Below are 27,911 nucleotides of genomic sequence, written 5' to 3' on the forward strand. Positions count from 1 at the left end.
TGCGGTTCGCTCGGATCGTTCCGTGACCACTGAATCAGGTATTTCCGGTGGCGGCGGCGGCGGCATCTGTTTCAACAGCTTCGCACGCTAATTGCCAGAAGACGTACGTGGCTGCTCTTTAAACACTGCCCTTGCATGCCTGGTGCTAGAGCCGGTCCCAAGGGTTTGCTGAAACAGCAGTTTTTGTGCAGCCAGGAACCAAATGTGCTAAAGTAGGCGGTTGTTTTTCTTTTCTTTTTTCTTTTGTACTGTTCTTGTTTTTTTTCTTTCTCTCAGCTGCTACAACTCTTCCAACTGACAGCGCTGTAGAGGGCCATGGTATGCACCCTGCTGAACGAGGCAGTTGGTCATGTGATGCGGTACTGTGGCCATTTTGGTTAAACTTCTAGGTGATGAAGCTCAGCAACCTATGGGTCTTGGTGCTTCATAGACCTTTTGCCCAATTGGTGGGAAATTCATGTTCCAGTGATGTCATGTGCCAGTCATGCATCTCTCCACTGTAAACCTGGCATCAGCAGTCTACTGCAGATCAGAGAACCCACAAACGGATCCAGTATTTTTAAAACTTTTTTAACATAAATTTTGTGACGGCAGGTCCATGTGGAAGGTGACAATTCATACTGACAAATCGAATCGGACTTAAACTGAGGCTCATGGATGTGGCTGAAGAGCGGGAGGTACTTGTCAAATACGTAAAACTTTTCAGATTTGCCCTCAGGGAATATCGGATCACTTTCTAAGCTGGAATGTCCCTGGTTTGTCTTTCAGCTATAGTGTTTTTCCAGAAACATCTCATCCCAGTGCGCTTAGGACCGTATCGTAGTACTGCTCTTTAACAGCCACTATTGTAGTCGGTCGTACGGGAAGTTGTGATCTACGCGTACAGGATTAGTCTCTGAGCTTGACGGTCGTTGCTAGCGTGCCACTGTGCTCGGCTCCTGTATAATTACAGCCTGTGGCAGGGCTTACAGATGTTTTCAGCAGCGGGGATTAGCAACCGTTTCCAAGCACCTTCTGAACGGGAGCACACCGAAGTAGCTGCTAGCACAATAGCACGCTGATGAATTGCATGTTACAGCTGGGGCCAGTTACACTGGGAAGTGTAGTGTGGCTGGGTCTGAGCAGCTGCTGGTGTTTGTACTGGGGTAACTTTGGTAACGTAGTTTTGTATTTGTGCTGCACTGCAACGATGCTGGGCTTCCACTGGACAATTAGAGGCGTGCTTCACTTATTCGCTCACATTCACATTTGCATATGTAGATCTTTAAAGTAGGTGCTAGAACCTCTGAGTAATGTGAGGTTTTCCCCTCTTTAAGGTACAGCTGCTCTGTAGGGGGTAGGGTGACAGGGGTATAGTATTTTACATTTGATTCCATTCGAGTTTTGTGGTGAGTGTTCCTTACAGTCGTTAAGAAAGCCACCAAGACAGATTGTTCCAAATGTCTTTCTGTGGGGAAGTGGAATGGCATGATTGGAACTCACCCATTGTTGCAGCCTACATTACGCATGTGCATGTGCAAGGTGCGGTGTGAGTTTGGGATTTAATAAGGGAAAGCAGAGCTTTAGAATATGAGGCTGCTTCGTGCAGACTGGGACCCTGGAACCTGGGAACAGTACATGAGTAGCCAGTCAATGCTGGAAATAATGACCTGAAAGAGTGCTCAGTCTGCAGGATTTATTTACAAATACAGACAGCAGTATGTGACAAATTCATTACAAAAATATGTGTAAACGCAGACTCACGGAAATATCAAATACTAAATCAACTTCTAAACTGAGGCAGACTTTGAGTTATTGGCCTTTCTGGGCAGTGAATCTACATTACAAAAATATCAGAATCCTATTTCGTATTTTACAGTATTTACAGGAAGTGGGGCGGCACCGGAAGAAAATTCCAGACTTTCTTTGTGGTCTTTGCTTGTTCCGTGTTTCTCATTCGCCGCTTTTCTCCAGAAGTGCGCCGTGTCACAGTGTACGAGCGAAGGGGGCCTTCCCCTCCCTTGGCCTCCTGGAACTAAATAAACTTTACTGTAAAACTTCAGTCGAACCACATGCGTTTAGATGGTCATCAAGTCATTTCATTTTCGTCAGCGCGCCACTGGTTTTGGTACTCTTTTGGCAGGTCGAAACAAAAAGTACGCTCGTAACATATGTTTGATTTTTGTAACGGGCAGGCCACAGTCGTCGTTTTTAACTTTGTGCTGCCGAGTTGGGACTCGCCTCCTGTCCCCCCCCTCCCCCCCCCCCGCCCTCTGTTTGGTGCTGGGAGTGGTTCAGGTCCTCTGCTCCGGCGGGTTTGCCGTCCGGTGCTGCCGTTGGCCTGTTTTTACATGGACCCGTCCGCACCGCGTTGCGCCACACTCGAAGTCCAGGGGCCACAGAGCCGTTTCAAAAGGGGCCCGCCATACTTTTGGGGAGTCTGTGTGTGGGCCAGATCTGAAACTGGATCTGGCAGTAGTCCTTTCATGTCCAGGTGAGGGGGGGGGAAGGGGGGGTTCAAGGGTTGTAGCACTAGGCAAAATAAGTCCATGTTAACCTGGGGGAAAAAAAGAAATGGGTTTTTTTGTTTAATCGACTTTTTGAAAGCTGGAGGCCAGGTAAAATTTTTGTTTTGAACAGTGCATATTTGCATATGGCAACACCATGTGACACTTCATGACACCCAAAATGCAGTAAAAACCAATCATTGTGTTTTGATTGGTTCAGTCAGTGATTGACAGCTCAGTGTAGCTCCACCTGTTTTGGGGTTCATGAAACCTGACACCCCCATCACAACTCCCCATCGACTAGGGTTAGGGTTAGGACCCGTCTGAAGAGACCTAAGAATATTTTGAACCCCTCATCAGCTGTGGTAAATCAAACAAAAAGAAGTCGAGAAACCTCTTAACCTTACTAAGATGCACTAGCAACAATAGTAAAAATAGTATTTATAGTAAGTATAGGCTCTTTCTCTTTGGTTCTTTATATCCCCCTCACAGTTTTAGGCCACTCCTCGTATGCACTGCTTAGCAGCTACACGGCTTCCTCAGAGTCGACCTGTTTACGTTTCGTGGCTCGCCCTCATGTGGGGAGCCTGTCGGAGGGAAAGCACCGTGACGCTATGGCGTTGCCGTGGGAGACCGCATTCCACCCCCCGCGCGGCACCGCCACCCTCTCTCGCCCTGCGAGGAAGACGCCGGGGGCCGCTCCGGGCGGGGCGGGGTCTCGGCTGCACCGCCACGGTCACGGGCGGCTTGGCACCCCGGCGGGGTGGGTGGACCGGGAGAAGGGGGCAGACCGCTTTTAAGGACCATACCTTGACTCAGTCCTGAGCGCTCTGTCCGTAAAGTTTATCAGCTGGAGAAGACTGAATGATATTCTAAAAGTGCTTTCTTTCATGTTTTTGGTCAACAGCACTGATTTCATAAACCACCAGGGGTGTAATGTTAGCATAAGAAACCAAGTAAAAACAAACGCTTGTTTAAAGTGTTTGGACCCCAAACTGAGACAGAGTATTGTTCCATTCAACGTTTTGCATGATACCGATAACATAATGTCACGAAATAAAGGTTATGATGATCGTTATGACAATCTGCAAACACGATCTCCAATTTAGTTTACAGATTCTGAGGGCACCCATAAATAACCACACATTTTCCCCAATAAATGTGCAAAACACTGATCAGGAAAAATAATGAAATGTGTAAAACATCGGTTTATACAGAACATTACATCAGAATGCTTTACGAAAAATTCATGTTCTTAAATTCAGAAAAGCCCCGAGTGTCTCTGCCCCCCCGACATGGAGCAGACCCCGTTGAAGGGCCCTACCCTCGTTGAGGCCTGCTGGGGTATGGCACGCACCGGCGTCCCGGGTTTGGCCCAGACTGCAGGTCTCATCACAGCATGGGGCCGGGGTCAGGGGGTCTGGAGAGGGCGGAGAGAGAACATGGTGGTCTGACTAGGAGTGCAGACCAGGACCAGGACCAGCACCGAGACCAGAACTAGAACTAGGACTAGGAGCAGAAGAGTTAGCGGGACGTTGGGAGCAGTAGAGTTAGCGAGACGATGGGAGCAGCAGAGTTAGTGGGACGTTGGGAGCAGTAGAGTTAGCGAGACGATGGGAGCAGAAGAGTTAGCGAGACGTTGGGAGCAGTAGAGTTAGCGGGACGTTGGGAGCAGAAGAGTTAGGGGGACGTTGGGAGCAGTAGAGTTAGCGGGACGTTGGGAGCAGCAGAGTTAGCGGGACGTTGGGAGCAGCAGAGTTAGCGGGACGTTGGGAGCAGCAGAGTTAGCGGGACGTTGGGAGCAGCAGAGTTAGCAGGACGTTGGGTGCAGTAGAGTAGGAACTGGTGGTAGACGTAGGAGTGCGCGACGACGCGAGACAGTAGATTGGGACTGGAGGCAAGAGTTAGGGGACGTTGGGAGCAGTAGAGTTAGCGGACGTGGGGCAGCAGAGTTAGGGGACGTTGGGTGCAGTAGAGTTAGCGGACGTGGGAGCAGTAGAGTTAGCGGACGTGGGAGCAGTAGAGTTAGCGGGACGTTGGGAGCAGCAGAGTTAGCGGGACGTTGGGTGCAGCAGAGTTAGCGGGACGTTGGGTGCAGTAGAGTTAGCGGGACGTCGGGAGCAGTAGAGTTAGCGGGACGTTGGGAGCAGCAGAGTTAGCAGGACGTTGGGTGCAGTAGAGTTAGCGGGACGTTGGGAGCAGTAGCGTTAGCGGGACGTGGGAGCAGTAGAGTTAGCGGGACGTTGGGAGCAGTAGAGTTAGGGGACGTTGGGAGCAGTAGAGTTAGCGGGACGTTGGGAGCAGCAGAGTTAGCGGGACGTTGGGAGCAGCAGAGTTAGCGGGACGTTGGGAGCAGTAGAGTTAGCGGGACGTTGGGAGCAGTAGAGTTAGCGGGACGTTGGGAGCAGTAGAGTTAGCGGGACGTTGGGAGCAGTAGAGTTAGCGGGACGTTGGGAGCAGTAGAGTTAGCGGGACGTTGGGAGCAGCAGAGTTAGCGGGACGTCGGGAGCAGCAGAGTTAGCGGGACATACTGCAGGCAGGGCCGGGGCCCAGGTGGCAGTGACCGCAGGCCGGGTGTGGCAGTTCGTGGAGCCGCCGCCGGTCGAAGCGCGACAGCTCCGCCCCGGTGTAGAGCCCGTCCTGAGAGCGCGCCAGAGCTACATGGGAGAAAGAGGAATTCAGCTCCTCCACAGTGTCCTCATCGGAGGCCCTCTCAGGGTTACTGAGGCGCCACGGACGGTCAGTTTTCACTAAGGGGGATGTGTCTGGTTGGGTGGGGGGGGGGGGGGTGCTGCTGTGTCTCCAAAGCACCAAACTACAGTGTACGCAAGAAATTTCGGCCATTTTCATTATGTTCTTTAGAGGATTCTAGATGGACCCAAATCGCAATTACACCGTATACACCCCTGTCTGTGCGTTTGTGAGCAGGGTCTCTGGGTTGGGTTAGAGCCCGGTTGGGTTAGGACCCGGGGGCGTACCAGCAGGCCTGTACACCCCTATCTGTGCGTTTGTGAGCGGGGTCTCTGGGTTGGGTTAGAGCCCAGTTGGGTTAGGGCCCGGTTGGGTTAGGGCGCGGGGACGTACTGGCAGGCTTGTTCTCCAGCAGCTGTCTCTTGCAGTAGATGGCGCAGAGGATGAGGAGGGCCAGCAGGACGGCGGCCAGCGCGCTGCAGATGACCGCGGCCAGGGCCACGTCCCGCGGGCTGGAGGCTGTGGACTGGAGGGGCACCAGGTTGACCCGGCCGCTGCCTGAGAAAAAAACACACACAAATATAACTTTGTATTCATATTCAATATTCATATTCTGAATATGGTAAAGGGTGACTTCTGTGGCAGCCAGGTTTGGCGCCTCCCACTAAAACAGGCTATTGTCCGGGCCCGTGGTTATGGTCTGCCTGGGGTATGGAACGGTGGTTGTTCCAGTGGGGGTGGTGGCCTGGATGGCCATGGGGAAGCACAGCATCAGGCAGCAGGCCAACACCCCCCAGTGCTCATTAGCGCCCCCTCTGGCTGATCGCACACCTGCAGAGTGAACAGCGGCGGTGGTGGTGGCCGGCAGAACAGGGGGATTTAGGTAAATACATTTTTGTATTTTACTCTTTTAAAAAGTTTGGATAAGTACTTCCAAGCTGATCTTTAAAGGAAACCACACCTCCACGTGTCAAAGGCACAAGTACAAAGTCCATTCTGTGTTTTTTTTCCTTTTTTGTCACAAACAGCCACCGTCACATGGCTGACCTTCCCTTAGCAAGTCAGACCCAGACTATTTCACAAGGGAACAAAGAGGACTCAAAGGGGAAATGCCCGTGGACAAACACATCCTTCACCTTCAGAGACCCAGAGTCACAGTCATGTCTGCAGCCCTCTCCCCCCCCCCCCTCCCAGGTGGCCAGCTCTCCCCACCGTGTGTCCAGACATTCAGCACACGTCTGGAGGGGCAGGAGTTACGGCTACAAACGATGGCAGCCGCTATTCCGTCAGCCCAGGGCTCCTCCCACAGCGGAGAAACCGCCTGAACCTGCCACATTCACCCTGGGTCCTGGGCTCTGTAGCCTCTGGCACACCTTTCATTTACAGTAAATTCATTTAATAACCTTTCATTTACAGTAAATTCATTTAATAACCTTTAATAACAGCAATGCGACTCCTAAAAATGTGCCCTTTCAAAAATAGCTGAAAATAAGCCGCTTTTAAGTGAACCACAAGTGCAATAAATAAAATCTGAGGAAATTCAACATTTTCTGATAAAACCCCCAATCTCCACCCAATTATTGAAATCTCCTCGCCACACCATGCCCAGGGGCGTGTGCTCAGCTGGATAAAATTAAGCCGATTCCTAGGGGTGCCCCAAAATTAGCATTCTTTTTAATAATTAGCCGTTCGCTGAATCAAAGCCATATGTTAGAAACCTACATTTCATAAAACCAGGACAGCTAAAACTGTACATTAAAAGAAACTGTCAAATTCTGGCCCGGGAGGCCGCGTTTTACATCAGAATTAGCGGTAATATTATTTTGGGGTCACCGTTATGCCACAACCTCAGCAAACTGGAGCATCTCATTCAGATACGCGACCAAGCGCAGAGCAGAAGTTGCGATTGACGCGTTTCATAGCCAAACCGAAGCCCGCGCTCGCACTGAAACCTCCACAGAGGGCCAGACTGGTGAAAGATGTCCACGCGCACTGAAACCTCCACAGAGGGCCAGACTGGTGAAAGATGTCCACGCGCACTGAAACCTCCACAGAGGGCCAGGCTGGTGAAAGATGTCCGTGCACACTGAAACCTCCACAGAGGGCCAGGCTGGTGAAAGATGTCCGTGCACACTGAAACCTCCACAGAGGGCCAGACTGGTGAAAGATGTCTTGGTTACGTGTGGAACAAATGGAATAAGTGGCCCTTTGTTTGGAAAATTCATTTCCAGCGGCCCCTTCGAAGCCGTGTTTGCTCTCCGCGGCGTTAATCACGAGGCGCAGCCAGATTTGGGCTTCTCCGGGGCGCGGGGCCTTTGTGCCGCAGTGCAAACACTGCTTTAGCCTTGACTGCGCAGCTTTGATATTCCAGCAGGTAAAGGAAGCCGGTGTTTGCGCATTCCTGGCTGCCAAAGAAAAAAAAATTCTAGAAAAAAACGAACAGAAGACTGAACTGGCAGACTGAACGACAGCCAAAACAAATATTATTCTCGCTTCGATATGCGCTGTATGCGTACGACTGATAAGAGTCTATTAAAAGGAGATTAAGGATTTATAATGGAGAGAGGTCATCGAGGGGTTGTCATACACATCAGCTGCCTTTGGTTAAGACGTAAGGCACAGAAAAGAAATCTCGTCTTAAGGGTAGCTATTAAGCTATTAACAATTAAAGTCAAACGATTAGTTTGTGAGCATTACCCTCTTCCGCTTCTAGGTGCAAATGCATTGCAGCATCTGTTCAAACACCTTTGTTGACAGAGTTCACTGTTAACATACATATTCTGAACATGAGAATGTGCAGATGCTCGTGCCTCTGTTTTGCTCCTTCCGTTCACCTTCTTCTTTCGTCCTCCCTCTCCCTTACTTTCAGAGCGAGTGCGTGAGCATGTGTCAGTGGCTACAGCTGTTACCCCTTTATTTCGCTAAAGCACAGACAGCTAAATACCTTTAGCATTTCTCTGGTTCGTTAAAAAAAACTCAAATTCCCAAATTCCGCTGTTCTCACAGCCAGTGAGCAAATTGTGGCCAGCTGCTCCTCCCACTCCCACTCCCACTCCCATCCCACTCCCACCCCCCCCCCCCCCCACCCCCAGGTTGGAACGCAAGCCCGCTCTTATCGGTCTGTCTCACAGCTGCAGCAAACGCTCAGATGACGGACCGGTTGAAGAGCTTCTCGCCTGCCGATCTTATCGCTCCTTTCCATACACGCGCGCTCGAAAAGCTTTTTTGAAACTCGCAGCCGCTTACTGTTCATGTCGCGAGACCAAGAATTTGCACGCGCTTTACGGTTCACTGAGACAACCCGTTCCAGAGTCGCTCCACGTAACCGGGTTTCTCGATTTCATCTAGGCAGGAGGGCGGCTGAACAGACACGGGCGCGTTGCGTGTGTGGCCTTCCCCCGTCAGCAACTTCGCCTATAGGCTAGAGCCGGGCCTGCATCCAGCCTTTGCTCAACGGAGCCAGGTAGCATAGAGGGAGAAAGCTCCTTGAAGTGTGTGGCCCGCTTCAGATGATGGAAATCTTACCCCCTACTTACCCTAATTACAGGTTACCTTCCCCGTCATCCTCGCTTCATGTCAAAAACAAACACGCAGCCATTTCAAAGAGTTGCGGTTGAAATGGAAAAACCATCACTGTGGAAGGCACTTACTGATATACTGATATTCTTATTTTGGTGCCGACAAATTGATTTGCAAGGCGGTGGTAACACTGATAAAGCACTGTAGGCTACACCATTTTAAGGGGAAATTCACCCTAAAATCTATTTTTGATGGTAGGAAGTGGTCTGCCCAACAGGTCATATAGTAAAAAAATGGTTAGCCTTTATAACATTCATTTTAAAGACATTATCTCCCATCCTGAAAAAATCGGCCTTTTGAGAGCCAGTAGTTCCCAAAAAGGCAGCAGGAGGTTCACAGAGCAGGCGGGGAATTCAAAAAGGAGCATTCAGTCTCCGATGATGACGACATGTGGGGCAGGGGTGGGGTGTGGTGGGGTTTGGGGTTCAGAGATGCCATCAGGAAGTCACACTCGACGCCACGTGCTTGTGTTAGCCTGCCGCTTCTCCACTGCTCTGCAGCCTCCAACCGTAAGGTCACATTTAGCGGCCAGAGAAACAGGGAACTAACTGAACTTCACGCAGACCTGAATAATTCCATAAGCCTTAGAGAGCGAGCTTTGACCCTCACAGTGGAGGTACGATGGGCCCCGGGAGAGACGTGATGCTTACAGTGCGGTTCGTAAGGAGAGGGCAGGTCCCCACAGGGCGCACACTCCATATCCTGGAAACCGCTCAGTTTCGTCTTCCGATAGAACCTGTCAAAAGGCGAAAACACATAGGATTAGAGGAGGAGGGGAAAAAAAACTGAAAATATTTGATGATTCTTTGAGTACATCCACTTAATGCCACGACAGGGGCCTAACCACAGACAAATATGGACTGTGTCACTGTGATGTCACCCATTCACTCTCCGTGGGCTTGGTGAAAGGTTGAGGAGTTGATTTTGAATGTGGGGAGTGGGGTGAAGGGGCTGAGGCTTGGGGAGGGGAGCGCTCACCCGGGCAGGCAGTCCCCACACACGGCGTTCCTGCTGGTGGAGCAGTTGCCCTTCTGGAAGCGGTTAGCCAGCGCGCAGTCCAGGCAGGGCTTGCATTTCTGCAGGCCTCCGTCCCCTTTGAAGCGCCCGGGCCTGCAGGGCACACAGCGGGCATCCTCCCCGTAGCCAAAGCCACATTCCTGCAGGGATTAGAGACACAGCCGACTGACGGGCCAGGGGAACGGACACAGGGCCAAAATAAGGCCCACAGAGAGAACATCAGCACCCCAAATCTGTACGTAAATATAACAACAATAATGATAAACAACACATAAATGATTATTGCTAATAATAATGATAATCATCATGATAACCATAACAATTATTATTTGCGAGCAGGCTTCACACAAAGGTTCACCTTCCTTTTGAGAATTAACTTTTCCTCTGTCAGCGATCTCCCTTTCCCTCTTACTCCCTTTCTCTCATACTCCCTCGCTCCCTCACTCTTACTCTCATACTCTTACTCCCATGTCCCTTGCTCCCATACTCTCTTGCTCCCTTACTCTCATACTCCCATACTCTCTCAATTCCTTACTCTCTTAACTCTCTTACTCCAGACAATCGATCCACTGCCTTCCACCCAGGGCTTTGGAATGCCCAGCATTTGAATGAAAAAGGCCTCTTTCCAGGACACCTACTGTTATATTATTACAAGTTTATCGCCAAGGCATTGTTCGAACCCTTCCTTTTCTGAATGGAGCGTGAATGTGCTTTGGGGGGGGAGGACAGCCGCTGTGCTAGGACGCGCTCCATCAAATGAATGGCTCTCTCTCTCTCTCTCTCTCCCTCTCTCTCCATGCTTCAGTAGGACAGCCTGTCTTTCAGTGACTGGTGCCACACGCAGGGCGGGATAATGAACTCCAGGGCTGTGTTTCCATCCTGCTTTTCTTTTCTTTTTACTTTCCCTCAGCTCCTTTATCACCAGAGCCTCCCCCTCCATCATTATGCTATCACTACGAGTCTGCGTTTAAAATAAATATCGATACCAATTTACTTTTTCATTCACTCTTAACGTTCTTTGAGTGTGTGTTTTACAGTTTATTCCAATGTAATCCCATCCATGTAATATCATAAAATGTGAAGAAAATGGGATGATTTGGTTTCAAAAATTAAAATGATTAAAAGAGGTTAAAAAGCCTCACAAACTTCTAAGCTGATGACAGTCCTGGAAGAGTCTTGGCTCAACAATGCTTGCCCGGGTAAAGCACAGCCCAAGCAGGACCCCGACAACGATTTCTGTGCATTAGATGTGTCTGCAGGATAAAAATAGGTGGAACATTCCAGAATGACAGACAAGACGTAAAATTACACTGAAGTGATCCACTACAGCTATCCTCCTCCGGACTGTGGGATGCTATGAAAGATTGCTTTGCGCTTAAAAGGAAAGGCTGTTAAAAACTTGTTCCCAGGCTAGGGGGAGGATTCAACCCAGTTTCCGTGTCACCCTGGGTATCGAGAGGTGCATCTTGGGAAAGAAGCAGAGGAGAGACGCTGGGAAGAGGGAGGGCCGCACATGGGCAGTGTCACTCTTGCTGAGAAGAGAAACGTGGCGAGGTTGAGGTGCGCGGAGAGGTCGTCACACGCGAAGGCAGGAAGACCGTTCCCCGTGATCTTTCGACAAGCTCACTGGAGTACAGCGCTCGAGTTTTAAATCGCCACGTACGTCCTCCTGTCCCCGGCGGTGCCTCAGAAAAGGCACGGGGCAGCGCAGACAGGCTGGCACATACACGACGACACGCGATTCACGCTTGTTTGCTTGCTGCCAATCACCACGCACAGTAGGCTGGGGGAAACGCGCAAAATTTAAACTGTTACCAGCCCCTCGCCGATATAATGGAAAAGCCAGTGTACACAAACGGGAGTTCAGTTAGCATTAGGTTGAAACATTAACAGCTGCTTATCGATGGGATCTCTCAGAGCCGAGCGCTAAAGCAAACTCTGTCTAATGTAAGACCTGCTAAATAATTGTTCTGTTAGAATAAGAGGATGAAGCAACTTTGTGGTGCATACCTTCAGTGTCTGGAAGCACACCGGCCAGTAGGCAGTCAACATTTGCCCTTAACTTTCACTCACAAATGCAGTTGTTTTGGTTTGATGAGTTCACCAATCAGCAAATTAACGCTTGCATATATTTTAAATGAAAAGATAAGGACAAAATGACGGACTCAAGGCCACAGTTGTGTTTTTAAGTCTCCTTTTTTTTCGCAAATGAGGGACTGCGGCATAGCGGAGTTGCCTCCATTTCTGATTTCTCTGACCAATAAGGGAGGCTTATCATTTCACTCAAAAGGCCTTCCTGACGAGCATGTCGGAACACGTGTTGTGAGGTCCATTAGTTCCACAGTGGCTTGAACTGAACGGACTGCGAGACTTTCTGGCTCTAGGACCTACGAGCCTAGGTTAAAAACCTCCCTTTCAACTAGCACAGCTCTCGGGGGGTGGGTGGGATGCAACCCACACTTATTCTGTGAGGGATGTTTTTTAAATTATTATTCAGATATACTGCCAAGCTTTCAACCCAAAGATACACTCACACACCCCCTCAAAAAAAATTGGAGGAACAGCAGCCAAATAACCACTACCTGTCCACCCATAACCACAATCTCCTGAATCTGACCTGTGAAACCGGTGGGACTGAATTCATAAAGGCCCCGCCTGCCCTCCATGTGAACCTCAAATCTCCCTCGGACCATGACCATGACCATGACCAGAACCCCCTGGAATAACATCTCACCATGCATTGCTACTCACCCCCGAACCCCCCCGAATTACACACAGTGTTACTGCTGGGAGGTGGCACATTGTGACTTGTAACATGCCTTTAGGCATTATTTTCAAAAAATGGTCTCCCACCATTTTTTCTCCCCCCCCGCCCGGAACAATGCAAGTGTCTTAACACTTCCTGTCATCTACCATACCCCTCACGCACTGATGCCAGATTCACAGTTTTGGCCCCAACTCAGCTCAGAAATTTTATCTCCTTAAAACCTTTCCAGTTGCCCGACCGCTGAAGATGCCTTCACATAGTTCCCTTCACAGGTTCACAATGAATTTACTGATCTACCTGCAGAGAGGGAGGTGAGCTTTGAATTGAGGAATGTCAACATGACTAGGAAGCAAATTCCTTCAGTGTTTTTTTGTAATCTTGTGCAGAGATCATTTTTAAAGCAAGTACGACATAACTGCAATCTGAATATCTTTGGGAGCAGAGGAGGGATGTTTGTTGTGAAGTTTATACAGAGAAGCATATCCATTAAGAGAACACTCCATTAATTACATACTTGTCCTTGCCTGAATTCTTACATTCCAATCCAGAGTTACTCTGTGGCTGGACAGCTTGCAAACTTTCAATTTGGCATGATTAACAGAAGCTGCCACTTTTAAATCCTTTCACCAAATGAAAGAGACTGTTCCTTTCATACTGTGCATGGTGAGTTTGCAGTGAGGTTCTTTCAAACCACAAAGACAATGACTTGAAAAATAACCACAGGTGGGGTGAAAAAAAACAATGGATCCATTCAGCAAAAAAATGTCAAAAAAGTATGGGTGTGACAGATTAAAGAACATTGGACTTTCAGCAAGAGCTAATAATGTTTTGGCCAAGCTCTTCATCAAAGGCAGGAAGTAATAAATTTGCCAGCCATCTTGGCTCAGATCCCACAGTTCCCTACCTCAGTATCCATTCTGTTCATTAAATAAACCAGTTAGAAAAAAAGAAAAGTGCACCACAGAATGAAGTCTTTATCCATTACCCAGGAAACAGCTGTGTTGCACAAGCAGACAACTCCAGGTATTTCTCTTCTCTACATGTTCTTTCTTGCTCTTGACCATTAAATAACCATTGCATTACAAACCATCACCAGCCAGCTTTCGCTACTAGTACTAAAGAACAATAAAACATCTTACCCCCCCTCCCACAATTTGGTTTCACATATGGCATCACCATTCAAATGCCCACCTGTTTACACCCACAGAATGATTCCTGAGCTTTACTGTACTGTTCTTGTATGTGAGGCAATCATTTATTCACTGACCCAGCTGGTTAAAACAAAGGTAAACAAAGTGAATGGCTAAGTTTGGTTTTCTGGCCCTCTTATGGTTACTCCTGGTCCACGACACATCTTCCAGCAGCAACTTAGTTTTCCTTGGTCTCCTTCCATCCTGCTACAGACCAAGCCCAGTCCTGCTTACCTTCTCCGCTTTGATATGACATGGCTTCATGGTGCCATAGTAGCTGCCCATGCCACCGTGGCATACCAACCAACAGACAAAATACAAGAACATGACACAAGGGGTCCCACAGCACAGTGTACGTGCTTTGTCGTAACTCCACAGGTGAGCTGCAGCAGGTACAAACCTTCGACAGTTCATGTCCAGCGACACACCGCTGGCAGGCCACACAGCTCCCCGACTGATCCTTATATTCTTGCTCCCGGCATTCCCTTGGATCCTCAGCCACTGTGAAAACCTGAAAGGGAGTATTGTGACCTCTCTCAGTGTAGGCCTCTACATGTTCTGCACACACACACTTAAAAAGCTGAGGACCTCAAGAGACACTAAGTAACAGATATCCAGAGAGAGAGCCAATCATAGACAGGCATTAAGAGCCATTCGGTAAAATCCTCTCAAAGCCAGCACCACAGAGACACTCAAAGACGGCCAATCAGGGACAGCCCCTCAGACCCAGAAACTAAAGAGATACAGACAGTCAATCAAACACAGCCACTTAATGGCAACAAAAAGTCTCTAAGAGGCACTCGGGAACAACAATTAAAATCCAGCTGGAGACATCCAACCAGCCAAGATCACTGAGAGAGAGCTGCACCAGATACAGACTGACTTGAGATTACAACCAATCAGTGGCAGATAATGACACAGCCGCCCACGTGTCTATGGGGACAGAGAGATAGATAGACAGACAGACAGATTGATACTTTGTCGACAGCGCTAATATTGTGAATAACACTAATACAGTATATAAAACCAACCAAGACAAATCCTACTCATGAAGCGCATACTAAACTGTAAAGACAAGCACAACAGTGTGGTTAAATCGAGGTTGAAGCGACGGGAGGGCAGTTGTAAAGTCCAAATAGATTATCAGTGCGGCAGCGTACCAACAACCGAGATTAACAAGACATGTCCGGACATGCTTTGTATAGCGAAGGTGTAAAAATCAGGAAAATAATTCCGAAAAGATTATTGAAATGTATGGTAAAATTACCACATGTGTTGACTATATTGCACAGTTCTGATAACTGTTGGTTAATTTTACAAAAAAAAAAAGAGAGTCGCTCAGAGAACCTGCAGATATCTCAATACAACCGCACTGCTGCCCTGGCGTTACCCTAAGAATGAACAGTGCCCCATTCCTTTCCCATAACCCACTGCGTGGACCTGACCGTACGGAATGTCTACATCCACACTGCCAGGCAATGGAACCTTAGGTACCGCACTCACCAGACAGAAGCCCATTAGCAGAACGTCTAACAGGCGGAGCCTCTCCTGGCCGAATCGCCGGGCCATTCTGGCCGACCTGTTCCAAACGGACTAAACTGAGGGAAACGGGAGCAGAAGAAAGATACACACATCAGTTTGTGAGTTCCAGCGTGATATGCAAACAATAAAGCCTATTCTCAGCAGTGAGTTCAGAGCTACGACAGGAACTCTTTTCACCTGGCACTGAAGACGTTCAGGTGTTCGGAAAAAGACGGTTACTGTTTCTACAGAGAATGTGTTCTGCAGATTGACCTGGTGTTGTTTCCTTAAAACGCTGACACAAAGATTGGGTTTGTGTCTGTAATTAGATTTTTTTTTTGTAAAGTTTAACTGTATTACCACATTAATATACACCATATTCTAATGCCTGTGTTACACTGTAATAAGCTGTAGCTGAGAACATACAAATATCCCTGCAGTCATCTAAGAAATAAAAATGAACCAATAAATCATTTTATTCTTGATTGGTAAATTGAATTTATTCATGGCAAAATGTTCAGAGTTAAACCAAATATAATAGAGTACATTTGATCCCTCTTGGAATTAAAATGTTAGAGTTACATTAAAATTCAGTATTTTTATTGACAATGGTTGGATTCAACAACAGTAATTCAACTACAGTCTTTCCAGAAAAAAAGTTTGTGGACAGCCTGCGCATTGCCCTCACATACTTTTAATTATGTTCCTGTTATTAGTCAGTCTAGTTAGATGTAGGTGTTTGGCATAAGAAACAGCCAACCCTTTGATAATCCAGTAGCACAAGACATACATTTCTGAGTAACATAAAATACATCCTCACAAGAAGAAATATAATTTAACAAAAACCCAACCATGAGAAAAAAATATAATAAATAAAAGGCTAATATTTTCATTACTTACAAACTCGCAGACTTAAACATACACATTTACGTTGGAAAGTAGATCTAATGCATGCATTGTGCCTTTACATTTTAACCTGATTTTTGCAGGAGAATGTGATTTGGCCGTCACACTTTTCCAAGGGTTGTCACAACAAAACCCGACCCTCCTACAGACAAAAAAAAAACGCAACGTGTAGGCCACAACCCGCTTCTGAAACATTTGAAGTACCAGTGATGGACCTCCTAAATGCAAAATAGGTTTCTAAAATCAGTTAGAAATAGTTGTCTGAGCCTGGCCCAAGATTGTTACGGCACAAGTTCTATCAGGAGAGGCGATCTGTTGTAGGAAACACTCTTCTTTTTTGTTAAATTAAACATGATCCTTCTGATTTGGTGGGTGACCACAACTGATTTGACAGATTCAACACCTATAATTGCCCGGCAGATATGTTTTAAGGGTGCGCATATTTTCGCAGGACGCTTCTTTCTGTAAAGACCACGAGTTACGTATCTTTCCTATTGTTACACGAACCTGGTATTACCAACACAAAAAGAGCTGTACATAGGCCTGTGTGTAATTATGGGCCTTCTTTCAAGATGTCTGTAGAATACAGATTTTGTTCATCAGTTATTCGTAATTTGTCGTTCATGTTTAAATTTTAAGCCATGCCACAGACAAACCTGTAAATTCGGATCCCAACGGTTATTTGCCACAAGTCAGAGCTGGATTCTGTGGCGTTTATTTAGTCACGTATTTTTGACGACCAAGTTAGTGACGATGGGATTATAGACTATAAACCACCTTTACTTTGTCTTGTTCATTCAATTTTAAAATACTGCACTCTAAAACCAAATATTTGCTTCACGTTTGTGTTACGCGAGTGTGAGGACAACCTCAACTTATAGCAAATGCTGTTACCAACTTTAAAAGCGTAACTCTGATGGTTGTTGGTTACAGTTAAATTGTACTGGTGTAGGCTACTATAATAGGCTATAATTCTATTATAATTACGCCGTCAACCGCGGTAATGATTGGTTTTAAACCCTGGAAAGAAAGAAATTATTTCCTTTCTTGAAAGTTCACTTGTTCACCAACAAATCCAAACTTTTTAAATGAGCTTGATTTAATACACTGGTTCTGAAGATGAACAAACATACATGTACTTTTAATCGTATTGTGACCACATACCACTTTTGATTGTCCTAAAATTTTAGAACATCATACAGACGTATGGACGTATTTGTAAATTTTGTATTTTCATTGTTCAGATTAAGCGAGACCATTACGATATAATGTTGCACACCCGTCCGACGCTTTGGTGTTTCTGGATATGAAAACAGTAGGCTACAAATGGCTATTTATTAGTCCATCAACGGATAACCGTTTCCTGGTAGTCTTTCAAACACAGACGTAACCAAACCCAACGTTAATTTGCCTTTATTGTTGAACAATCTGGTAAAGGCTTAAATTCAGGGGGAAATTAATCGCTCAGATATTTCAAGTGCACACCCTTTAACTTTATGTCGTAAAAAATCTAACTCGCTGCAATAAATAAATAAATGAAGATCTACAGCTAGCCGTAGAGATCGTAACAAGACAAGAGACCACATCAATGGTCAAAAGATTGCACAAAAAAGGCTTACCAGACAATAAATAAAATGATATAGTCCTCTCGTTCACTGCGGGTGAATTCAGTCGGAGTCTCTCTGCTCTAACTCCTGCAGTGGATTCAAAACCATTATCTGCCCCTCTTCACGTACTCGCCTGCGCAACTCCAGACGAACTACCAAATCGAGGACAGAATCTGTACACAGATCAAAGGATGGGCGTGGCTGTGATCAAAGGCGTGACATCTGATATGCGATCAGCGTGCACTTCAAAGCTTACCGCTTAACCCGAGAGCGCGCAGACACCAAGAATTTAAAACGGTTAGTTATGATCCGAGGATGTTATTATTTGCGGTGCCAAGGGCATGCTGACCAGGGGGTCTGAAATATTAAAGAAGTTTGAATCGTGGCAGCCGGCGATATGTCCTTTATTCCCGTTTAGTGGAAAAGCCTCCCGCTCCCAGTGCCCTCTCCATGATCCCCAGTGTATTTGTTGGGTTTATCGGAGTCCTCACTGTTTGATGCTAGTTCACGGACTGAAGCCGTACCCAGCACTGAGTCCACTTTCATCTCAACTAGCTGCAGATGCCCTGACGTCACCCCCGAGCTCCAGGATTGGTCTGACCGACCGGCCGCAGACAACAACCTGAGGGCAAGTCATTTCTGCTTTGGGGTGGTCAGGCTTTTTAACGAGTCTAGCCTTTGATCACTGAGAACGAAGCTCATTTTTCACGGGTAGGAAACTAGGAGCTTCTTGCAGGTCCTGAGGTTATATTACATTCGATTTAAAGGTATGTAACGTCGTCGGATGGTGAAATACACAATCTCCCCTTTTGGGAAAATGGGAAAAGCATTTCCGAGGATCAATGCGTTCATTGATCTGCCGTTTTTCTTCCAGATTAACTATTCGCTACTCATACCGAAGAAGGAAAACGGTAATTTGTCTCCCCGCTGCAAAGTTGTGCATGGGGGAAATACAGGATTGGTCCCCTCCCATTTAGGCCTACTTTTCTCTAATGTTTCATATGAGGCTCAATGCAGCGCAGCGGTTTGGCTGGTTAAGCCGAGACACATAAACAAATGCCCACCAGGCTCCACCAATATAACTGCTGCACGATCTAAAGCCACGGTTATGTAATACACGGAATCTGCCACTTGCTGATTTTAGGTTCAAAAAGTATTCATTTCCTTACACAGCCGCTCACGTGTCTATGGGGACAGAGATAGATAGACAGACAGACAGATTGATACTTTGTCGACAGCGCTAATATTGTGAATAACACTAATACAGTATATAAAACCAACCAAGACAAATCCTACCCATGAAGCGCAGACTAAACTGTAAAGACAAGCACAACAGTGTGGTTAAATCGAGGTTGAAGCGACGGGAGGGCAGTTGTAAAGTCCAAATAGATTATCAGTGCGGCAGCGTACCAACAACCGAGATTAACAAAACATGTCCGGACATGCTTTGTATAGCGAAGGTATAAAAATCAGGAAAATAATTCCGAAAAGATTATTGAAATGTTTGGTAAAATGACCACATGTGTTGACTATATTGCACAGTTCTGATAACTGTTGGTTAATTTTACATAAAAAGAGAGAAAAGGAATAGAGTGTGAATACACATACCTTTGCATAAAGTCTGAATACACATCAATCATCAATCTGCGAATAAAATATTCACTGTAGATGCATCATCAATATTTTTAGCGAGCATCCCTATTGTTATTGTGGTTTAAAGTCAAGAATGTCCTAAAAGGCTGTGGCCCGATCTGATTCCTGACTACCCCGTTCGATGCAAGAGGTAGACAGAGAGAGAGAGAGAAACACAGCAGCCTGAATCAAATCTATGCCCAGGTAAAATTGTCGGGATGACAACAGCTTTCCCATGCCAGCTAATATGTATTATTTTAGAAAATAATAAATTTAGACCAGACTGGAATAGACTGGCCCATTGGAGCTCGGTCTGAACCTCCCGATGGTCAGGCCAGGTCTACAGCCACTTTTTTAGGTACACCGAAATAATACTGGGTAGAACCTCCTTTTGCCTCCAGAACAGCCTGCAGTCTTCTCAACATCTATTCAACAAGGTCCTACAACATTTTGGTCCCTGGTGACGTGACAGATTCACGCAATTCCTGCACATTTTTCTGTTCCACATTCATGCTGTAAAACCTCTCGTTCCAGCTCATCCCTCTGCTCTATTGAATTTATATCTGGGGTCTGCGCAGGCTGTTGGAGTAGAATTAGGTCACCGCCACGTTCCTGGAACCAACTTGAGATGATGTGTGCTCTGTGACATGGCACATTATCCTGCGGGAATATCCATTTTAAAAAGGGTAGACTGTAGCCATAATGGGAAGCACATGCTCAGCAACAATGTGGAAATGTGGCATTCATATGATGCTCATTTGTTATTAAGGGGCCAAATGTGTGCCAAGAATGCATTTTTCACACCATTACACCATGAGCAGCATCTTGCTCTGTTGACACAAGGCAGGATGGATCCATGGATTCATGCTATTTATGCCTAAATCTGCCCCTACCATCTGAATGTTGCAGCAGAAATTGAGATTTGTCAGACCAGTAGACGCTTTTACAATATTCAGTCCTCCAGTTTTGGTGTTCACGTGCCTCATCTTCCTGTTCTTAACTGACTGGAGTGAAATCCGGCGTGGTCTTCTGCTGCTGTAGCCCATCCGCTTCAAGGTTCTATGCACTGTGCATTCAGAGATGCCCTTCTGCACTCCACAGTTGTAAGGAGCTGTCCCACTTGTTCCCAGACGGTGGCTCGGAGGGTAGGGCAATCGGCCAGGTTGCCGGCCAGTATGACGCGGGCGGCCAGCTGCGTCTCATCAGAGGGTGACGGTAGTGGGTGCAGCGCCCATCCTTCTACCGGCCGTCCTCTCATAGAGCTCAGGAACAGCCTCTGCGTCATCCTCCATGTTCTGTGAACTGAAGTTCACCAGGAGGAGGCTCTGAGTGGGGACTTTGGTTATCTTTATTGTGCATCTGAGCTTGATACTAATCAGGTATAATAGGATATGTTGGATTTCATGCCACCTTAGGTTAAAGTGATAGATCATGTTTTGCACTGTAAATGATTCCTGTAGTCTTCCCAGCAATATTACTTTATAATGAACAAATCCTTACTGTAGAACCTGCATACCATATGTAGCTGCAGAGCTGCTAAGCATTCTGGCCAAAATTTTATAGCGTGTGAAATTTACAGCAATGTATTTTTGCTGTAAATATTAATACAGTAATTGGCCTATTTGACTTTCACAGTCTTCCAGCCACAAAAGGCTGTGCTAACTTCCCTCTCCTTAAAATGATTAAATTATTAGTTATTTTCAACATTGATCTTGTTTTCTATAGTTTTTACCACCACACTGATCCATTGTAGCCTACTTTCACACCCTGTTTGGCATTATAGCCTGCATTGAATTCTTGCAATAATAATAAAAAATTCATTGAATTGTAATTGTTGAAAAAAAAAGAATTATAATTTCACGTGAATATCCATGTATCGTAATTGAACAAGGCACAAATTTGAAACAGGAGCACACCGAAACAACTATTTTTGCTCTACTCCAGAGATCTCTCATTATCACAAGTTAAGTATCCTGCCCGTTCAGCCATTTTTAACTTATGAAAAGTAGTCTAATTTGTATCTGTAATTAAAGTAGCTCTGAATTATCGATGATGCTTTTTAAAAAAAAAATCACAGCAACTTGTATAATGTGTAGATAGTGATATTTTTATTATGTGAGAGAAGACTTGTGTTGGTTTTTTGTTTGACTTGATGTCCAAGTTGCTCTGCTGAATTACACTGGTGTATCGTTGGCACAGTGGTGCAGTGGATAGCTCTGTCACCTTACCGCAAGAAGGTCCCAGTTTCCTGTGTGGGATTTCTGTGTGGAGTGTGCATGTTCTCCCTGTGTTTGCACAGGTTTTGGGTACTCTGATTTTCCTCCCACAGTCCAAAGACATGCAAGTTAGGCTAATTGAAGGATGTAAACTGCCTGTGGGTATGAGTGAATGGTGTGCGTGCCCTACGATGGATTGGTGACCTGTCCAGGGTGTATTCTAGCCTCTCACCAAATACATATAGGGATGGGCTCCAGCCCTGCTGTGACCTTGACCAGGAATAAGCTGGTTAGATAATGGATGGCCTAAGTAAAAATATAATGCAAATTGCTGTAGAAGGAATACTGTAAAATTTACAGTAACTTGCTGGTGGCAATTAGCTTGTAAGTTGCTTTAATATGCAAGTATGTTTACTGTAATAACAATTACTGTACTTAGATGGGTACGGTAATTGTAAGTACTGTAAGCATACTGTGAAAAGTATTAAAGCAACTTTCAAGCTAGTTGCTGCCAGAAAGTTACTGTACATTTTGCAGTGTGGAGTTTATAAATAGTTTTAGTGTACATTTTTAATTGGCCCAGAGAGGTTTGTATGTGAAGGCACTGAAGGATATTTTAGATATTTACAGAAGTTTCTGATGGGTTTGTGGTTTAAAGCAATAAAATGCATTTGAAGTAACTCCAAAAACGTTTGATCAGTCTCACATATGAATTAATTCAATAGCTTACAATCACTATTTTAAACAAATAGGCCTATACACTTTTATGTTGTTCCCTTGCTTCTTTCCCTGAACACAGCATTCTCAGGCTGCAAACATAGAAATGGCTCCACCCGAAAATCAAGGATCAAAGGATTTTTTTCTAATAATAATAATAATAATAATAATAATAATTTGGTAATTGTGAGAATGCACCTGTGCCAACCATTACAAGTCAACGGGTCGTCGTGAACTTCCGAAAATATTCTTCTTTGCACGCACGAAAAATGTCTGGGCCAATCAAAAACATACATTAAAACTGAAATCATATTTTTGCAAAAACAGCAGAAAGTGAACCATCCCTTTAATAATTAGCCCAGAACCCTGGGGTTTTACCGTGCGTGGAAGAAAGCATACTTTTGTCGCCATCTAGTGTAAATAAATTGTCGATACATTTTTTAATCCACGGACAAAAGTTACATTACATGACATCGTATTTGTGCAAAGAATGGGACACGTGATTTTTTACAGAAGTGCATAGATATGCCAAAAGAGTTTTAGAACAAAGTTTTGGCGACTGATGCGATCAAAAACTTATTGCAAACCAATGTATGCTCCGGCTCACATCCTAGTTAATTCACCCAATCATAGAGACCTCATGTATGCAGTCTTAGCCGCTTCTTTTCACTCCGCAGTAGCCTACATCAGCAGTGCTGTGCTGTAAGGAGTAGGCTATACATCATTAACAGCCGGTGCAGGCAGACTAGAAGCGAAAATCGACCAGAGGAGCCGCTGGTACAGGACATTCCCACCAATCTAAGCCCTCCTGCGCTGGCCATAGTCTTGATAGGGCGTGCAGCTACTGGCATAAGGTGAGGTCAGAATAAGCTTGGAAACCATAGACCTGGTGTTTACTCCCAGCAACACTGGCTTTTGTATTCCAATGTGTGTATCAACGGCAATCATATCAGAAAATGTACTAATTGTAAATATTCTATATAGTAGCCAGGCCTATGTCCCATTTTGATCGTGAGAAGAGCCGCTGCCGTTATTGCCGTAAGCGATTGTGGTGTTCCCGTGGTCCTGTAGCTTTAAGACTTGCTCGTGGTTTCTCTGCAGTACTGGACTTGTTCGGAGATGCTGAGACAAGGGCAACCCAATAGATCATTCCGTATTACGCTTTCGGCTACTGGCTGCTCAGATTACAATATGATGGGTACACGCCTGAGTGGTGGATTTAAAACGCTCGAAGACCCGGGCGTTCATTTTTTGAAAGTCTAACTGCAGGGTATCTGTGTGGCGGGGCTGGAGAGGGCGCGAGGAAGACTGGAGAGGGAATATGCCTTAAGAAATACAAGAGAAATGCAGTTGAGATGCGCGCGAGACCCACAGTAAGTAAGTCTCACCGATCTAATGCGGCGGTGACTGTGCCAGTTTGCAGGTGTCAGCGGCGATTTGTTTTCCTATAGCCTGATAAAAAAAGACGTGTGTGGTTTTCGAACAATTTCACAAATATCAGTTTCGCATTGGCAGTGACATCATAATATGATTAGTGTACTTGAATGGAAGATGTGTCTCGTAGACAAATTTTTCACTGGCTGCTAGTTTACCATAACAAACAAACAGAGAATAAAAAATAAAATAAAAAACTCGCGCTTTAAGGTAAACACCAAAAACGCAGTCTTTGACAAATTGGATGATGTCATTCACAATTGCTTAACATGACGGTGCCAGTTGCATTGCACCAAAATCTGTAGGACATATATTACTGGTTAAAAGATATAAACGGGGAAGACGTTTTCGCCTGTATAGGCTAATACAAATTTGTATGAATTGAGAATGCAATATGCATATATTTTCCCGTGCGTTGTTTAAGATAAATGCAACAGATAGGCTACGAGATGTCCGTAGATCGCAGTGGGCCAAGATTGTGAGAAATAAATGTACGTATATTACATTATATGTGCATAGATGGGCAACATAGCTACTGTCGGGGAATGCAATGTACAAGTCATTTTCGCTAGGATATATGCTGGATAGGTAACTATATCTATCAGCTACTGTGTATAGATAACAGTGTATTAGGCTATACCAACATAATATAGCCTAAGCGAAAAATAATTATGTTCTGTCAACCGCAGTGTAGTTGTAATCATCATAAGTGTCCCAGAATATTTCCTAGTATTTTTTCTTCTAGGCTATTAAACAATTGTAAATGCAGATACAGTATGTAGCTGATGGCCTTCCCTATAAACAGACTAACACCTCAATCCAACGCTCCGGAAGGTTAATATAGGCTATTTGATGTTCATGCAAAGCATTGTGTTTGTATTCATTATAGCCTAATGAACTGTAGGAGTTTATCAACTGTTACCAGCAGTTAAGTTACTAAGGTGTCAGGGCAGTACTCCAATCTGTTTGTCTTCTTTATGATAACTACAAGTACCAGAATCCAAAGCTGCCTCTCACCGCAAGCCGCAGCTATCACATGTACAGTAGCCTACATTATTAGACATCCCCTTCAAATGTATTCCCCAGTCGGAGGTGACTGCATGCTTTTCTCATCAATTTTCTATTCTTTCACTTACAGAACCGCGGAATTCCCGTGGTATTTGAAAATCCAGCGTTTTATGGGAAGATAATGAAACGAAAGAGCGGGGACGCGCAGGAGTGAGTAATCGGACACGGGGATAGCGGATAAGTTCCATGACTGCAGTGGCAGCGTTGAAGCGGCGGACTCCAGAGTGGAGAAATAACGTTGAATAAAGCCTATTAATAACATTAACAGTATGGGCTGATTCTTATTGATACGAAGTAAATAAATGAATGACGGACTCAGCCTAAGGGTGCTTCAGAAAGTAACGGTCCAGCTTTGGACGACAGCTTGTTTTTTTCCGGGTGGAGTTTGACTGCGCTTTATGCAGAAGATAGAAGCCGAATGAATGTGTACCTGGGACACATAGCAAGAAAACAGTTCAAGAACGATGGCAGCCAATCCAGATCAAAGGTAACCAACCGATATTTTCCTGATTTAACAAATAAGACGAGGTTAGCTGAATGAAAAAATAAATAACTGTGTTTAGTCTCAGAGTCTAGAGAGTGAGCAAGCTACCATGTTGTAAAGATAGCTAGCTAGCTAGCTAGCTAACCTTTTCATGCTGAGCTGTGAAATCAATGCAGACAGCGCATTGAAGTGTTAATGAACAGCACGGCAGTGAGTCCTTGGACAAGCTGTAGCTATTTTCAGGAGGTATCGTAGGCACATTGTGAAGTCATTTCGTTAGCTGCTACCGACGAGATTTAAATATTCTAGCGGCACAACCTTCATTCATTCTTAGAATGCCCCACCCATCCTCAAAGGGATGACAAGTGTCAACATATCGCTGCGACGATCAGTAAACAGAAGGGCTGAAGTTGGTTGCAGAGCACTAAACGCTAGCTTATGAATTTGCTGCATTTGTACTAAGTGCCCATTACCACGTTTTAACGAGCGATGTATGAAAGCAGAGCCCCACAAGAACTTGTCGTTCATAACGCAGGACGAAAGGCATTCCTTCAGCTTTTTTGAAGTCCATTTGTGACGTGTTACAGCCTAATTATAGCAATTAGCAAATCAGGTCGTAAAGAATCAGAGGAAACATAGTAAAGTATCTATATCGATATCGGGTCTATGTAGATTGGCAGTTGGTGTTCTTTGAAGAAATGAAGCGTCACATGTAGGCTACAGACAAAATCAGGGCTATGTTAGATGTCCAAAGTAAATGGGGTTTTAAAGGACCATTTAATTGCTGGACCAAGTAAACCCATTTCGGGGGTAAATAAAAATAAAAAAAATAAAAAAACCCTGTTCAACCTGAAGGGGCCCTATGACTTTAGTGAAGAAAATGTTCAGCAGCTAGTGACACGCCAGGTCACCTGTACTGTACCTCAGGCCTGTTTGCTTTATTTTATAGTTCAGAGTAGACCCCTAGGCCAAGAGGTGTGTGACACAGTGCCGGCGGAACAATGGCCTGCCTGACTCCCTCACACCGGCCTGTAAATCTGGGACGTATGGAGGCATGGTCCGGAGTTACCTGCCTGCCCCACACGCTGGGGTCCCTCCCTAGGTTTTCTACCTCCCTCCACCTGGGGCACAACAGGGATTACTGTACCTTCCTCTTATGATTAAGGTATTAGGTTGTAACCAGAAGGTTGCAGGTTTGATTCTCATGTTGTCCACTTCAGAAAGACACTTAACCTGAATGGCTTCAGCACATATCCCGCTGTGTAAATGTGCAGGGTTTTTCGTGGCGGGAAAGGGTTCTTTGGTGCTCCCTGTCATTGGGCCAGCACTTGGGGTCACACGTCCAGTCATCCCGCTGCTGTGCTAGCGTTGAGTTATCTTAAACTGGCCCCTAATAACAGTCAAAGTCTGAAATGCTTGGCAAAAAATTGCTATTTATTTTCAAAGTATAAAATGTGAACAATACAAAAACATCAGAAATCTGAAATTGTATCAGAAGTGAAGTAGTGGAAAAGTAAAGTTCAAAGTGCAAGCATAAAAAAGATCATGGAATAAGACAAAAGTTTCTCTCATTCCCACAACAGTCACTGTATTGTAGTCCATAACGACTAGCCTAATTCAAGTGAGCCCACGCATTGATATGTCATACAAACGGACGTCATTATCCAGACAGCACTTTGTCACCTTTTAGTAGTTAAGACGTGGGTTCTGGAATCTTTCCAGATGCCCAACCCCCAGCAATATTTTTTCTTTTTTTTTTAAACATTAGATAAACAATCAATCAGTCATTAGATAATCAAGTCATATGGAATATGGTCATTCAGCAAAAAAAATATTGCAACATCAATTTTAGGCCATGTCTCTCTGCACTAGCATGCTCTCATCCCACTGATTAAAAATTCCTTCTAGCTGTGAAAAGGAGAACCAGCTTTTTTGTGATATCAATAATATCTTTGTACTCCAAAATTTCTGCGAGATATGCTCATTTAAATTATGGCTAGCTGTCGCCAAACTGTGTTTTGAGAAAAAAGGCTCCCCAGTTCAATTGTCTGTGTCTGATTTGGCAAAAGGGTATTTCTGTACAAACAAGCCGTTTTTTTACGCTTTGGTGCTTGCAGGTTTTGCTTTGGTGCACGCCAAAGATTTCTCTATTCAGGAAAAATCTTACTCAAAGTAGGGCTTAGCAGGTGACTTTGCGTGACAGCGAGTGTGGTCGGCCTTTACTGCCACTGCTTTGACTCCTTATATTTAGCTAAATTTAGAATGCAAAGCTATGTAAAGTTTTCAAGCAACCACCACAATACATTAAGATGTAGGCTATGAAAAAATGAAACACGTGGCAAAAACTAAAAAAGTGGAGCAACTTCAATATTTATTGAAGTGTTACAAATTGTAAGTGCCAGAATTAAGGGAGAGTTATAGCATATACTGAAGGATGAACACATTGTAACAGGTCACTCTACAGAAATAGTGGTATTTAGAATTGCAATGTCTTGAAATGCATTACATTTCTGTCACTCAAAACTAAGGGTATAATATTACCTGTTTAACTTAATCAATACACACAAATGCCACCTTAATGTATTTAAATTATTTT

At 45.2% G+C, this 27,911-nt stretch overlaps 2 protein-coding genes across 6 annotated transcripts in view; one reads left to right on the plus strand and one right to left on the minus strand.

The window, feature by feature from the left end:
- Positions 1-1,660: 1,660 nt before the first annotated feature.
- Positions 1,661-18,264, minus strand: LOC135236239 (tumor necrosis factor receptor superfamily member 19-like). Of its 4 annotated transcripts, XM_064302493.1 has the most exons (10): positions 18,021-18,264; positions 17,777-17,937; positions 15,234-15,328; positions 14,131-14,241; positions 9,735-9,913; positions 9,407-9,492; positions 5,571-5,735; positions 5,018-5,143; positions 3,810-3,906; positions 1,661-2,536 (listed from the first exon to the last, which is right to left on the minus strand). In XM_064302493.1, the coding sequence occupies exons 3-10, from the start codon at positions 15,297-15,299 to the stop codon at positions 2,512-2,514; spliced, it is 855 nt and encodes a 284-aa protein (XP_064158563.1). In that variant the 5' UTR covers positions 15,300-15,328; positions 17,777-17,937; positions 18,021-18,264; the 3' UTR covers positions 1,661-2,511. The 4 variants fall into 4 exon arrangements, with proteins under 4 accessions (XP_064158563.1, XP_064158562.1, XP_064158564.1 ...); XM_064302492.1 differs by having other exon boundaries at positions 17,777-18,264; XM_064302494.1 differs by lacking the exons at positions 17,777-17,937; positions 18,021-18,264 and adding an exon at positions 16,220-17,696.
- Positions 18,265-18,395: 131 nt separating this feature from the next.
- Positions 18,396-27,911, plus strand: part of sacs (sacsin molecular chaperone) — a 47,561-nt gene continuing 38,045 nt past the window's right edge. The window contains exons 1-4 of one of the 2 annotated variants that reach the window (XM_064302487.1): positions 18,396-18,531; positions 23,007-23,183; positions 23,599-23,706; positions 24,902-25,318. In XM_064302487.1, coding sequence (XP_064158557.1) covers positions 25,296-25,318 — 23 coding nt within the window. In that variant the 5' untranslated portion in view covers positions 18,396-18,531; positions 23,007-23,183; positions 23,599-23,706; positions 24,902-25,295. Of the gene's footprint in view, positions 18,532-23,006; positions 23,184-23,221; positions 23,707-24,901; positions 25,319-27,911 lie in introns of those variants that run through there. The other variant, XM_064302488.1, reaches the window with a different exon arrangement.

Source organism: Anguilla rostrata, chromosome 12 (assembly GCF_018555375.3).
Source record: "Anguilla rostrata isolate EN2019 chromosome 12, ASM1855537v3, whole genome shotgun sequence".
NCBI classification, from domain to species: Eukaryota; Metazoa; Chordata; class Actinopteri; order Anguilliformes; family Anguillidae; genus Anguilla; species Anguilla rostrata.